This window comes from Salvelinus alpinus, chromosome 30 (assembly GCF_045679555.1).
Source record: "Salvelinus alpinus chromosome 30, SLU_Salpinus.1, whole genome shotgun sequence".
NCBI lineage: Eukaryota > Metazoa > Chordata > Actinopteri > Salmoniformes > Salmonidae > Salvelinus > Salvelinus alpinus.
Window position 1 is genome coordinate 22,722,861 of NC_092115.1, and position 14,921 is coordinate 22,737,781.

The 14,921-nt window shown below is 41.8% G+C and overlaps 1 protein-coding gene across 4 annotated transcripts in view; it reads left to right on the forward strand.

Moving 5' to 3' along the window:
* Positions 1-14,921, forward strand: part of LOC139559740 (extended synaptotagmin-2-B-like) — a 42,947-nt gene that overhangs the window by 18,762 nt on the left and 9,264 nt on the right. For all 4 annotated transcript variants that reach the window (XM_071376025.1, XM_071376026.1, XM_071376027.1 and 1 more), the window contains exons 8-13: positions 4,614-4,669; positions 13,125-13,245; positions 13,470-13,646; positions 13,884-13,969; positions 14,120-14,168; positions 14,269-14,358. In XM_071376025.1, coding sequence (XP_071232126.1) covers positions 4,614-4,669; positions 13,125-13,245; positions 13,470-13,646; positions 13,884-13,969; positions 14,120-14,168; positions 14,269-14,358 — 579 coding nt within the window. The remainder of the gene's footprint in view (positions 1-4,613; positions 4,670-13,124; positions 13,246-13,469; positions 13,647-13,883; positions 13,970-14,119; positions 14,169-14,268; positions 14,359-14,921) is intronic.

The window sequence follows — 14,921 nt, forward strand, 5'->3', positions numbered from 1 at the left end:
TGTTTTGGCTCTGTACACCAGCATTTTGGATTGATATATATTTTTTATTTAACTAGGCAACTTGGTTAAGAACAAATTCTTATTTTACAATGACTGCCTACGCCGGCCAAACCCTCCCCCAGGGGAATAGTTACAGGGGACAGGAGGGGGGTGAATGAGCCAATTGTAAACTGGGGATTATTAGGTGACTGTGATGGTTTGAGGGACAGATTGGGAATTTAGCCAGGACACCGGGGTTAACACCCCTACTCTTACGATAAGTGCCATGGGATCTTTAATGACCTCAGAGAGTCAGGACCCCCGTTTAACATCCCATCCGAAAGACGGCACCCTACACAGGGCAATGTCCCCAATCACTGCCCTGGGGCATTAGGATATTTTTTAGACCAGAGGAAAGAGTGCCTCCTACTGGCCCTCCAACACCACTTCCAGCAGCACCTAGTCTCCCATCCAGGGACTGACCAGGACCAACCCTGCTTAGCTTCAGAAGCAAGCCAGCAGTGATATGCAGGGTGGTATGCTGCTGGCTTCAAGGCTGCACATAGGGCAGCGCACAATGGGACTCCCGATCACGGCTGGTTGTGATACAGACCGAGATCGAACCAGGGTCTGTAGTGATGCCTCTAGCACTGAGATGCTGTGCCTTAGACCACTGCACCACTCGGGAGCCCAAATAGCTATGAGGTTGGCTTTAATTTTAGTGTATTTTCATTCATATCGGGTGAACCGTTTAGAAATTACAGCAATATTTGTACATAGTCCCCCCCATTTTAGGGGACCAAAAGTGTTGTTAAAAATTCACTTATGTGTATTAAAGTAGTAAAAAGTGAAGTATTTGGACCCATATTCTTAGCACGCAATGACTACATCAAGCTTGTGAATAATGAGTGAGAAAGTTAAAGACGAACAAAATTCATATGCTAACCTCTCACCATTACATTAACAGGGGACGTTAGCATTTTGGGTGGGTATGACATTTGTGCATCTATCCGTAATCATGCTAGCATCTATATTCATGTAGAAGTGTTTAGAAACATATTCTATTCTTATTTACAATGAAAGTGACTCCAAAATGGCACATTTACCATTTAATTTATATTGGGCACAAAATAATTTTAAACAAAATCAAAACAAACAGCAAATGCATCCAACAAATTTGTAGTCACAAGGTTAATGTAGCCATTGCGTGCTAAGAATATGGGACCAAATACTTCACTTTTTACTACTTAAATAAACATGTAAGTGAATTTGTCCGAATACTTTTGGTCCCCTAAAATGGGAGGATTGTGTACAGAAAGTGATGTAATTTCTAAATGGTTCACCTGATATGGATGAAAATACCCTCAAATTAAAGCTGAAAGTCTACACTTTAACCTGATAGTCATTGTATAATTTCAAATTGCTGGAGTACAAAGAAAAACAATAATTTTGGAGCTCACTGTAGGTGTGAATCAGCCTTTGTTCTCTGTGAAGTCGGTTCAGTTCACTCTTCCTGGTTGTATTCTGAACAAGTAGGCATGCTTCTCATTTAAACATTACTGGGTTGGCTTGGGCTCATGTTACCAAAACTCAGGTATCCTGAATTTATCCTGACAGAGTTCTCTGGATTGATTTTAAAAGTTGAATAACATGATCATACTACAGCACAACATGACGTGTTCCCCTTGTGTAGCCTAGGGCTAGGTTATATTAGAGCTTTATGGGAAGGGATGTTGCTGTGTCGCAGTCAGAATATAATCGTGTCAAAGCTTGTGCCTGCAGCTCTTTACTTGTTAGAATGTGGGAGTGCATGTTTGAATGTCACCTCTGGTCTCTGGAAATTTTCCTTTGACAATTGAACAAACAGAAATGACTGACAAGCCTGAATTTAGCCGTAGGCTATATCACTCTCTCTTGTTCCATAGACACACATTTAGACAGTATTTTTAAGGTGTACTTGAACAGCTTTATTCTTCATACTAAGTACGTCCTCATCTTAAAATCACACAAATGTTGACATTCTGATTTGCTTAATGGCCGGTTGCTCACCTTTGCAGATATTCTTAAGTGAGCAGCTTAAACGTGAACAAAGTTAGAAACGTAATCTCACCCTGAGTCCCCTGACACACACACATCCCACAGTTCAGAGGCATATCCCTGACCACTGGCACATGAGACATGACATCATATTACCCCATGTTTGGTTTACTTATATTTTGTAACCATGACAACTGGTAGACTGTTGGAGCTAGGAACACAAGCATTTCGCTACACCCACAATAACATCTGCTAAATATGTGGATGCGAACAATAACATGTGATTTGATTTGACTAATAAGTCCTTTTATGGTAAATAGGTTTAGACTATTCTAAATGATGTGGTAGGAAACGTTAACGTGACAATGCCATGATTCTTACCTAGAATTGGGTTAGGCCTACCCTCCATATTTAAACACCATGTCTGTCAGTTTTTATTTTTAGATACAGCGAACACTGAGTTAATTTGATGTGCTAGGTAATAGTCGTAGATTGCTTAACTATCATTACATTTTCTTCATTACAACTATGACTCATAAAGTAAGAGAGCATAGCGTAGATGGAGACATTCAGTGCCCTATGATTCAGTGGGCAGGATTCCTGGCTTGGTTACCGGCACAGAGAAAGACATGGGCTGCATCCCAAATGGATGCAAAAGTAATCCACTATACAGGGAATAGGGTGCCATTTGGGGTGCACAGACTAACCCAGTAACATAGCTAGTCAGGTCACGTTCCCATAGAGACTGTCACGACATAGCATTCTCAGAGTTTCATTCCTTCGTTTACGTTCCTGGAACACTGTCCAGTACCTACTCATTCCTGAGCCTACTAAATGTTTACCATTGTGCTGAGTGGTTTTGCAGTCTGTGTAGTATTGTGATGCTTTAGTGCACTGTTGCTGCACACAGACTCTGGCATTGTCCTGAAAACTTCTAGTTGGCGTTACAGTATTTGTTTTGTTATCCAATCCGCACTAAGAATGTGTACCAAATGACACTTTATTCCCTGGTAAAAACCCTGGTCAAAAGTAGTGAAAAGTACTACATATGGAAAAGGGTGCCATTTAGGATACAGACTATGCTTGCCACATACTGTACAGCCTACAGTCATCCCTTCCATAAAACCTGTGCAGAATGAACAGTTACTGATTTGGTATAGTTTGCCCTTTGTAGTGAGAATCTTAGAAGCCTTATATCTGTCTCCTGGGCCTGTACTGTATTGCATTCTTTTTGAGAATGCTAATTTTCCTCAAGAAATTGCTTTTTGCTCTAGACTGTGTTTTTAAAGTTAATGTCCGTGTTCACTGTTCAGGTCAAAGTGATAACTGTCTTATCAGGTACTGGAGTGGTCATTGTAGCAGTCTTCAAAGATATGACATGATGAAAGTAGATAACATATTCTATTATAAAGTATAAATCAATGCTTTGCTTTGGAAATGTCAGTTAGAACCAATTCAAATGAATGTCTTTTGGAGAGTTGTTTTATTTATTCTGCTGTGAATCAGTGCACTGTTTCATTAGGAAACTGTACTCCTCACGGACTGAGAGCTTTCATTAGCTGTTGTTTCATTAGGAAACTGTACTCCTCACGGACTGAGAGCTTTCATTAGCTGTTCTTTCATTAGGAAACTGTACTCCTCACGGACTGAGAGCTTTCATTAGCTGTTCTTTCATTGGGAAACTACTCCTCACGGACTGAGAGCTTTCATTAGCTGTTCTTTCATTGGGAAACTACTCCTCACGGACTGAGAGCTTTCATTAGCTGTTCTTTCATTGGGAAACTACTCCTCACGGACTGAGAGCTTTCATTAGCTGTTCTTTCATTGGGAAACTACTCCTTACGGACTGAGAGCTTTCATTAGCTGTTGAGCTGCTTCCAAGTTACTGCATTTTAGCCATCGGAAATTCCTCTTCTCCTGATAATGAGTCACTGAGAACCGATCTTAAAGTGCTTTGAAATTACTCCCTTTGTTTGGACTTTGATTTACTATTTGCCTACTCTATAGCTTCCCGTATTAAAACAGAGCTAACTCATCAATATTGATTAGTCTCTATTTTCTCAGTTTTGTGAATGTTTCTGCTTTGTTAAACTTGTATGTAACAATTTGAACTATTGCACTAATTGGGTCTGTCCAGTCTGTCCTCATTTCTAATCCGTTCATTACATTTTATTACAATGATTAGCTAGATGAGAGCAGTAGCTGGATTAGAACCTCATAAAGATGTGCTGCAGTAGCTTTATCATTCAGTGCTTAGGAGCCCAGTGAGTGATGCAGACCAAGGCAGGAGACGCACAGAGGTACAGCCTGCCCACCATATACATGTCCTCTCTGCATTGTACTGAAATAGCGAGTCATATTGATGAGCAGTTCCATGGAGCAGGCTGCTGCCCTCTTAGTGAGAATGCTCTCCCTAAGTTTAGAGGACAAGGACAAGAGCTAGTTGTGGAGTCACTTTCTAAATTAAATGACTGTAATGAATTCAATGAAATAAAATGACTCGTGTTTGTGGTCCACAACATGTGTTCCTTGTATGGGTTTATCAACATTTACTTTCTTCTCTGTCATTCAAGGCATGTTTCCTTTTTTTCTTCCAGTTGCTGGATATAAACTGGACAGGCCTCACAAATATGCTGGACATTCCAGGATTGAAGTAAGTGACAACTGCAAGATTGCAAACCCTGCTTGTAATGGGTCTCGGTTACATGGCTTCTGTCACACTACCAAGCCCTTATCACACTCTCTCACCCCAGATGGGTGGGGTGTAGGTTTGGGCCGATATGATATGATTAAATCTAATATCGGTATATTTGATATTGACGATTTATTGTGATGTGGAAGACTATACTCTCTTTGAACTTTACAAATCAAAACTGTGCAGATGTATCTGTTAGCCTGTGTGTTGAAAATGAAGTCTAAATGAATTAACTAAGCCTATTTTTAAAAAAAATCGCCATACAAAATATTATTTAATGAGTGTGACTATAATATTGTGAATACACACACAATTTTCAGTGTGGAATTATTTTGTCATTAATGGTGCAAAATTATTATATCAGATATCTCGACATTTGGAGTAACATATCGTAGAAGAGGTCTCCCCAAATAGTTAGAACTGGCCTAACCCACAATATAGAGTGGAAAGTATTCAGATCCCTTTTATTACGCCTTATTCTAAAATTGTTCAAATTGTTTTTGAATCAATCTACACACAATACCCCACAATGACAAAGCAAAAACAGGTTTTTAGAAATATTAGCAACTTTATTATAAATGTAAAACTGAAATATCACATTTACATACGTATTCAGACCCTTTACTCAGAACTTTGTTAAAGCACTTTTGGCAGTGATTACAGCCTTGAGTCTTCTTGGGTATGATGCTACAAGCTTGGCATACCTGTGTTTGGGGAGTTCTAACTGTTCTTCTCTGAAGATCCTCTGTCATGTGCCTTTTACTGAAGAGTGGCTTTTGTCTGGCTGCTCTACCATAAAGGCCTGATTTGGTGTAGTGCTACAGAGATGGTTGTCCTTCTGGAATGTTCTCCCATCTCTACAGAGGAACTCTAGAGCTCTGTCAGTGACCATGGGGTTATTGGTCACCTCCCTGACCAAGGTTCTTCTCCACCGATTGCTCAGTTTGGCTGGGCGGACAGCTCTAGGAAGAGTCTTGGGGGATCCAAACTATATAGTTTGTTAGTAGCATTTTACTGTATGTCGGTAATGACACCATGGCAGGTATAAATGATTAACAGCCAGTCCACCTTCTCAGGCAGAGCTGCCGTCTGTGAGGGATAAGGAGGGAGAATGGTCAGCATAGCTCTCCCTGCTTGCATCCCAAATGACAACATATTCCCTATATAGTGCACTACTTTTGACTAGGGCCCATAGGGAATAAGGTGCCATTTGGGAAGTTGGCAGCTGTAGCTGCGTGTTAAAAGTAGTCCTACACCACTGTGAAGTCACAGCACCATGAGGTCATGCATTTACAGCTCTATGCAAAGCAGCCATGTGGTGGAGGGCTGCAATTAGAGGACAAGAAGCCATCACATGGATATACTACTGGACCCAATAGCTTGTTTCAACATCTCACTCTTCAAGTTCTGTCAAATGCTGTCACTGTCCGCATGTGATATGCTCACTTATCCCAAAAGTGGGATCAAATAAAACACAGTTGTCAAGGGTAGTCTCCCTGAAAAATACTGTTGGAAGTCACATGAGAAAAGGAAATGAGCAACTAACTGGGCGGCCGGTAGCCTAGCGGGTAGGAGCGTTGGGCCACGGGGAAGGTTGCTGGATTGAATCCCAGAGCCGACAAGGTAAAAATCTGCCGTTCTGCCTTTGAGCAATGCAGTTAACCCCCAACAACAACTGCTCCCGGGCGCCGATGACATGGATGTTGATTAAGTCAGCCCCATGTACCTCTCTGATTCAGAGGTTGGGTTAAGTGCGGATTTCAGTTGAATGCATTCAGTTGTGCAACTGACTAGGTATCCCCCCATTTTTCCTTTACCTAACCACACAGACAGGATCCCCATTGTAGTGATGTGGGCCCTCCAGCTTCCTTTGTTTATGATGAACTTTAAATTATAAATAGTCATTTAAACCGAGCTAGCCCTCCTCCTGAAAAGCCCCTGGAATCCCTTAGGGCTGCTATTGAAATTATTGAATTAATGAATAGATTAGAATGGGGATTATAACTAGTTTATTTTATCTAAGTGTTGATATTTATAGAAGGTGATGATGGAGTGGTCAGAGAAGTTGACATGTGATTCAATAGGTGGTTGTGTTTTGAAGCTTGGATGGGATATGTGTTAAAATGCTACAGTGAATGTTTGGCCATTGAATATACGAAATTCAATGAAGAGCCATGCAGAGATACAGGTAACTGCCAAAATAAAGGAAACACTTGAGTAAATAAGGGATACAAAATATATTAAAACCAGGTGCTTCCACACAAGTGTGGTTCCTGAGTTAAGCAATTAACCTCCCATCATGCTGTCATGCTCCCATTAACTGTCATGTATAAAAATGCCCAGTTGCCCATATTTGTTTCCACCATGGTTAGAAGAAGAGATCTGTGACTTTGAAAGAGGGGTCTCAAAATAGCATAGGGTGTGTGTGTGTCAGTCACCAGATCAACCCAATTGAACACTTATGGGAGATTTTGGAGCGGCACCTGAGACGGCGTTTACCACCACCATCAAACGAAACACCAAATTATGGAATTTCTCGTGGAAGAATGGTGTCACATCCCTTCAGCAGGGTTCCAGACACTTGTAGAATCTATGCCAAGGTGTATTGAAACTGTGCTGGCAGCTCGTGGTGGCCTAATGCCCTATTAAGACACTTTATGTTGGTGTTTCCTTTATTTTTGCAGTTACCTGTATGGTTAGGCCTATATGGCAGTGGTTTGATAGTAAGTTTTGGTCCCTGATCGAGGTCCACAGTTAAACAAATAAGTATGGTGCCTGATGTGTTATTTGTTTTTGTATGACACTCCTTCCTGTGAAATGTAGCCTTCCTCTTTATATGGGTTTGCAGGAAACAACCTGAAACCGGCCTTGCCTCAAACGCACTCTCTCTCACACACACACACACACACACACACACACACACACACACACACACACACACACACACACACACACACACACACACACACACACACACACACACACACACACACAGTTGTCGCCCCCCCCCCCCCCCCCCCCCCCAACACACAGACACGCGCTGAGTCTAAAGAGTCTGAAAAGTTTAATTGTAGCTTACCAAGAGAGTGTGTGTGTGTGTCTGAACAGACAGAGGGTTCTGTGTATGAGGCTCACATTTCCTCTGGTATGATTTGCATCTCACTCTCCTGTTTGGCCCCTGTCTGGGACCACTTTTTTCATTCTTGGAATGGAAGTGGTATCTCCTCCTCCCCCAACACACAGACCTGCTCTGAAGGTATAAAGTCTGGAAAGTTGAATTGTGGCTTTGCTGACCTTTTCCTACAGACAAAAAGTAAAGAAATAGGACAAAATGTAAAGTCACTAAGATGTGTTATCAATTATAATTTGAGTCAATTGCAGTTGAACACCAGCAATGAATACATTCCTTCTGCAATAAACCCAGAAATGAGCGCGCTGGCCTCCACATATTTCGCATCCACACTTTTTTTTCCCAGCACCAAAAACAACCTCCTTTTATAGACAAGATAGAATATGTCGTAACCTCAGAGGAATCTTGAGGACGGGATGGGGGAGGCCCGGCTGCACCATTAAACCCAGCTCTGAGGGAGTAACACACCCACTTAGGGTGTTCTCCATTCACTACAATGCTGCCATCTAGTGGGTATTAGAAAGACGGAACATTGACTGTTGTTTTGATTCCCCATTTATGATAAGCTTCGTCTTGGCTCCAGTTTAAATACATAATTTAAATACAGGATATCCATATTCCTATAATGGTTAGTAGTGGAGCCATTGAAAGTTGTGGCATACTACGCTGAGCCCATAAATAGACTATTAGGAAGTGGAGAAGTTTCTGTGTGTGCACCACTGTCACATGTCTAGTTTCAACTTCACAGACAGATGGTGCCAGCTGCAGATGGTAGTGTAATGTCTCTTGGCACAGGTCTATGGTATGAGTCAGGTGGGGGTGGGAGCAGGGAGGGAGGTTGGGCCTCTGGACTTCAGACTGTGACAGTGCCCTTGACTTCTGCTGTCAAACATAGTGACACAGGGCTTGTTTCAAATGGCACCCTATTTCTAATATAGTGCACTACTTTTCACCAGGCCCCATTGGGTTCTGGTCAAAAGTAGTGCACTATAGGGGATAGGATGTCATTTGGGGCATAGACGGTGACCCCTCCCCCCTCTACACCTGCCAATAGGTCAGAGTTGTTTAGGGCTACACCCCCCAACTCCCCAACACTTACCACCCATCCAATTTCCCCTCTAAGCTACCCTGTGTGTGCGCAAGCTCCCAGGGACTGCCATGTAGAAGAAATATCAGCCAGCGCAGAGAAACACGAGATTGAACTTCACTCAACTTTCTAGAGTTTTCCCCATTAACACTTTCAACGTTTCCCTTTATTGTGGGAATTGTGATCGAATCAACACAATATTAGCCACTTTCAATGCAACATCCCGGAACAAAACAAACTATGCAAGACTTAGTGAGCAAAACTAACTATGCGAGAGATTTTGTCGTCGGCAGAGCACATCAGAGTAGGATTCTTTTGCGTTGACTAAGGCACACTCCGGCCCTTACTCTAGACAGACTGGTGCACCATAACCAATCAGAGCTGTAGTAGGCCTATATGCAAATAGACCATTGCCATATATGGATTTGTGCCATTCACTTTAAACTGGACGGTTTTACAGCATGAGCGGTCGCGATTGTTTTGAGATCAAAGCAAGAGCTGCATGTAGCCACGTGTGCCAATTTGTTCATATTATTTGTTAGTGAGTTATTAGCCCAGTTATAGCTAATTTGTAGTCAAATGTGGAAATATTATTTCGGTAGAACATCTTGAGTTATATTATTACTTTGAAAGATACTGATCTAATTATTCATTTATAAACATCTTTCTCTGAAAAATACTGTCCCCACTTTTGATGTCACTACTGACTTTAAAAGAGCTAAAGCTACAATCCTACAAATATCACTAGGTGATGGGATTGCACCCCTCTCCATTATGGCCACATTTCTGCAAACATTTTGGAGAAAATTAGATAACAAACTGGTCAATCTTAATGTATTTTTAAGAAGTGTCACTAGTACCGAACATGTATGTAAAGTACGGTTTTGTGACTAAAATATGTTTGTTGGTATGTACATCTGTCCAAATGAAAGATAGCCAGCCATATGTTAGCTATGGGGAGTCTTTAAAGTCCAAAATAAATCAAATCACAACCGAAACAATTGACACAATAGAGATGCTGTATGTATAGGTCTCATTTTTGTGTCTCTGCTATTAACGATTCTGTGACCGCATGGGCAGCGCCATTGAGGCTATTTCCAATTTTATGTTGCATGCGCCATGCTCTACCTACTGAGCTACAGAGGACCACTGTGGGTAGTGGAAAAGTGGACACTTGAGGAAAAATGTAGAGTATTGAAATGCATAGCCAGCAGGGAGGCTTTAACCCTGCAATTTTTTGGCCATATATTTGGTCAAAACATAGACATCGATAATGTGCTAAACTCTATTGTACTCTACTGTATGTTGCTCTACTGTGCTGTACTGTACCCTACTCTAATGTTCTCCAATGTACTCAAGATTACTCTACTTGAGTTTTTTACAATTGAAGAAAGGGCCCAGGGACTTTTGATCTAGTGGTCTTGGTGCTGAGAGCACTCAAGATCACATAAATTCTGGCTTTAATTTGTCATGGTCTCAACTCACTGGGTCTAGGTCTGGATCTTGGGACCAATGTCCTGGTATACATCTTGGTCTTGGCTCCTGGATATTACCATCTGAAACGCTTGTTATTTTGCCAAAATAAAGATATGTAAAGTCATAATTTAAACATCTAACAACATAAATAATTAGATGCTGTTAGGTTCTTATTTTTCAGAGTAAATAACCCACGGACACTAGAGAAGCTTTCACCAAGTTTAATCATTCCCCAAAGGTTCCGTACAGCTGAAAACAGACAGCTAAATATTTCAGACATCACAGTTTATATGCATCCTACTTAAGACACTCCTCTTTACAGTTTATGGCTCCACAGGAAAGAAGGTAACCAGATACTAACCCTGATTACTCCCTGAAGGGGAACTGACCTCACCCCCTTCTTCACCTAATCCACAGATATCCATCTGTCTTCCCTACATCAACACATCGCTCTCCTCTCCTCCATCAAACACATTCCAAAGCCTTCTGGGTTGCTACAGATTCTTTATATTCAAGGCTTCGTCTCTATCATTTATTTAATGTCTCAATGTTCAAAGTTTAGCTGATTTCCAACAGGACCAATGTCCTGGTATACATCTTGGTCTTGGCTCCTGGATATTACCATCTGAAACGCTTGTTATTTTGCCAAAATAAAGATATGTAAAGTCATAATTTAAACATCTAACAACATAAATAATTAGATGCTGTTAGGTTCTAATTTTCAGAGTAAATAACCCACGGACACTAGAGAAGCTCAACCAATTCAGACACAGACATGGCTTCCCCCATGGTAGTATTCATACCCCACTTTGGGTGGAGTCTCCTCCTTATCGCTAAACATCATTATTGCTGAGCAGGGAGCTAAGTGGTATGATCCTTCAACGGTTTCTCCCCTTATCAGTACTGCCTCATGCGATTGTGTTCCCTGCGCTCACCCCCTCCAAAGCTTCATTATGGCACCCCTCATGTCTCTTTTGTAACTGTTCCTATACTTCTGAGTATAACAATGTTCAAAGTTTCACCCAGAATCCAACAATGCATAAGATATTAAATCAATCAACAAGTTTCAGATTCATACAATCAATATTGAACATTTTACAGAACTCTCAATTAAATTTAAAGGTTTGGAAAGTCTGGTTAAAAATCATGTTTTTACTATTTAGCTAATTTTTGTATCCAAATGAAATTCATAAAATTAATCTATAATAGGTTTATCAAAATGATCACTACTGTGCATGGTTTTCCCTTTTAATTGCATTTTTTTATTTTATTCAGTAACGTTTATGGGGTGGTAAGGAATTCGGGTAAATATTGCAAATATGTAATACAAAGTGTGTAAGTAGTATATACTGTATGTCTACCTGACATACACTACATGACCAAAAGTGTGAAGACATGACACCTGCTTGTCACATCTCATTCCAAAATCATGGACATTAATATGGAGTTGGTCCCCCTTTGCTGCTATAACAGCCTCCGCTCTTCTGGGAAGGCTTTCCACTAGAACATTGCTGCAGGGACTTGCTTCCATTCAGCCACGAGTATTAGTGAGGTCGGGCACTGATGTTGGGTGATTAGGCCTGGCTCGCAGTCGGTGTTCCAATTCATCCAAAGGTGGTTGAGGTCAGGGATCTGTGCAGGCCAGTCAAGATCTTCCACACTGATCTCAATTAACCATTTCTGTATGGACCTCACTTTGTGCACTGGGGCATTGTCATGCTGAAACAGGAAAAGGTCTTCCCCAAACTGTTGCCACAAAGTTGGAAGCACATAATTGTCTAGAATGTCATTGTATGCTGTAGCGTTAAGATTTCTCTTCACTGGAACTAAGGGGCCTAGCCCGAACCATGACAAGCCTCAGACCATTATTCCTCCTCCACCAAACTTTACAGTTGGCGCTATGCATCGTCCATCATACTGCCAGATGGTGAAGCGTGATTCATCACTCCAGAGAAAGTGTTTCCACTGCTCGAGAGTCCAATGGCGGAGAGCTTTACTCAACTTCAGCCAAAGCTTTGCATTGCGCATGATGATTTTAGGCTTGTGTGCGGCTGCTCGGCCATGGAAACCCTTTTCATGAAGCTCCCGACAAACAGTTCCTGGGCCCGATGTTGCTTCCAAAGGCAGTTTGGAACTCGGTAGTGAGTGTTATAACCGAGGGCAGGTTTTTTTTATTTTTTTTTACGCGCTTCAGCCCTCATTTCCGCTTCACAATAACAGCATTTACAGTTGACCAGGGCAGCTTTAGCATGGCAGGAATTTGACGAAAGGTGGCATCCTATGACGGTGCCACGTTGAAAGTCAATGAGCGCCTCAGTAAGGCCATTCTACTGCCAATGTTTGTCTATGGAGATTGCATCGCTGTGTGCTCGATTTTATACACCTGTCAGCAACGGGTGTGGCTGAAATAGCCGAATCAACTAATTTGAAGGGGTGTCCACATACCTTTGTATATATAGTGCATGTTGGAAGGCGTGTGCTGAAAGTTTGGGAAAAATAGGATACAAATGTGATAAAAAATGTTTACCCCCAATTTACTCCACTTCTGTAGAATGGCCCATATAGGGAATAGAGTGCCATTTGAGATGCAGAATGTTGGTTGAAACAGGATGGAGGTAGCAGCAGCCTGAATGGAAGATAGATGTTTTCTATCAGTGGTTCTGTGTGTCCCCTGGACTGTGTGTCTTATAACCTGTATCCCTGCCTGTGTCTCCTGTTAGTGGCTTGTGTGATAACCTGATCCAAGACATCATCTACAGCTACCTGGTCCTGCCCAACCGCATCACCATTCCTCTGGTGGGAGAGGCTCAGCTGGCTCAGCTACGCTTCCCAATACCTAAAGTAGGGAGGATTCCCACTCACCACAGAAAGCGAAACACATATTCCACTATATGAAGCCAAGCCTGATAAATGAATCAATGCATTTTTTACTGCTGTTTTGTTATGTTCAAATGCAACCCATCCCTTGTGGCATTATTGAATTCCAATGTTAATGTAATACATGAAATCACTATGATATACAGTATGTATGAACTTAGTGTTTTGTCTCTCTCTCTCTCCTCTAGGGTGTCCTGAGGATTCACTTCCTGGAGGCCCAGGACCTGTTAGGGAAGGATAAGTTCCTGGGGGGCCTGATCAAGGGCAAGTCAGACCCGTACGGTGTCCTTCACATCGGCAACCAGCTGTTCCAGAGCAAGGTGGTCAAGGAGAACATCCATCCCAAGTGGAACGAAGTCTATGAGGTAGAGAACATTTTAAAGTGTCCACAGGGAGGTTCGAGAAGTGTTCTTAGGATGATTCTTATGTCGGCAGTTTGAGAGAGAATGTCTTATTGAAGAAACTGAATGGGACTCTTTTACAATATTGGAGTGGGTGGGTTGTCTGACATTAGATACATACTTACAGTACATTACCAATATGTTGTCCTGTATGCCACACAGAAGGTCTGTAAATACTGTATGTGTGAATGTGACCCTTAGGCTTTGGTGTATGAGCACTCAGGACCACAGAACCTGGAGATAGAGCTGTTTGATGAGGACACAGACCAGGATGATTTCCTAGGAAGGTTAATGATAGATTCAAATCCTTTGGGGTCCTTCCTCAGCCATCAAAATCACTTTAACATCAAGCGTGACCTCTGCTGTAGCGCATAAAGCTATCATGTGTTAGCCCCTCTCTCCAACGAACTCACAGCATGTGTATATTTCCCTTGCAGTTTACTGATAGATGTGGCTGAGCTTCAGAAGGAACAGAAAGTTGATGAGGTAAAGTTTATTTATTTTGTGACTTCTTTCGTTCTTAATAAAAACACTCAGTTGTAAAGACAGTATATGTGATCACCCAGCACAATGTGTTCCATTCCAGTGGTTTGTCATGGAGGAGGTGAACACCGGAAAGCTGCATTTAAAACTAGAGTGGCTGTCTCTGCTCCCCACTCCTGAAAAGTTGGATCAGGTACACCTTTATCTACTCTGCATCCAAAATGGCACCCTATTGCCCATGTAGTGCAATACTTTTGATCAGTTCAAAAGTAGTGCACTATATAGTCTTTCTGAGTGCTACTTTAGATCAGTCTGTATGTTAATGGCCTTTCAGTCCTTCAGCGTTAAGACTTAACATTAATGGGTCTACATATTCCCCTTCTACATCCACGTGAGAGTGAGTAAATGAAACATGCAGATTAGAGGGATAGGTTGGGGAATCCAAGAGTCACGCTGTTTGAACTAGTGCTGTGGTGCTTATTTAACAGCTGTTCCAGTAGTACACTCATAGATCCCTGTAACACCTGATGCTGTGGGTGCGGCCCAAATGGTACCTTATTCCCTATACAGTACATTACTTTTGACCAGGGCCTATTGGGCTCCGGTCAAAAGTAATGCACTAAATAGGGAATAGGGTGCCATTTTGGGACACAAACTGCATTTCTGCAGTCCATTATATCAGCTCTGAAGCCAAGAATAGATGACTCACATCATTCTATGTTTGACCAACAGTACAAATTGCACCTCCTACAGTAT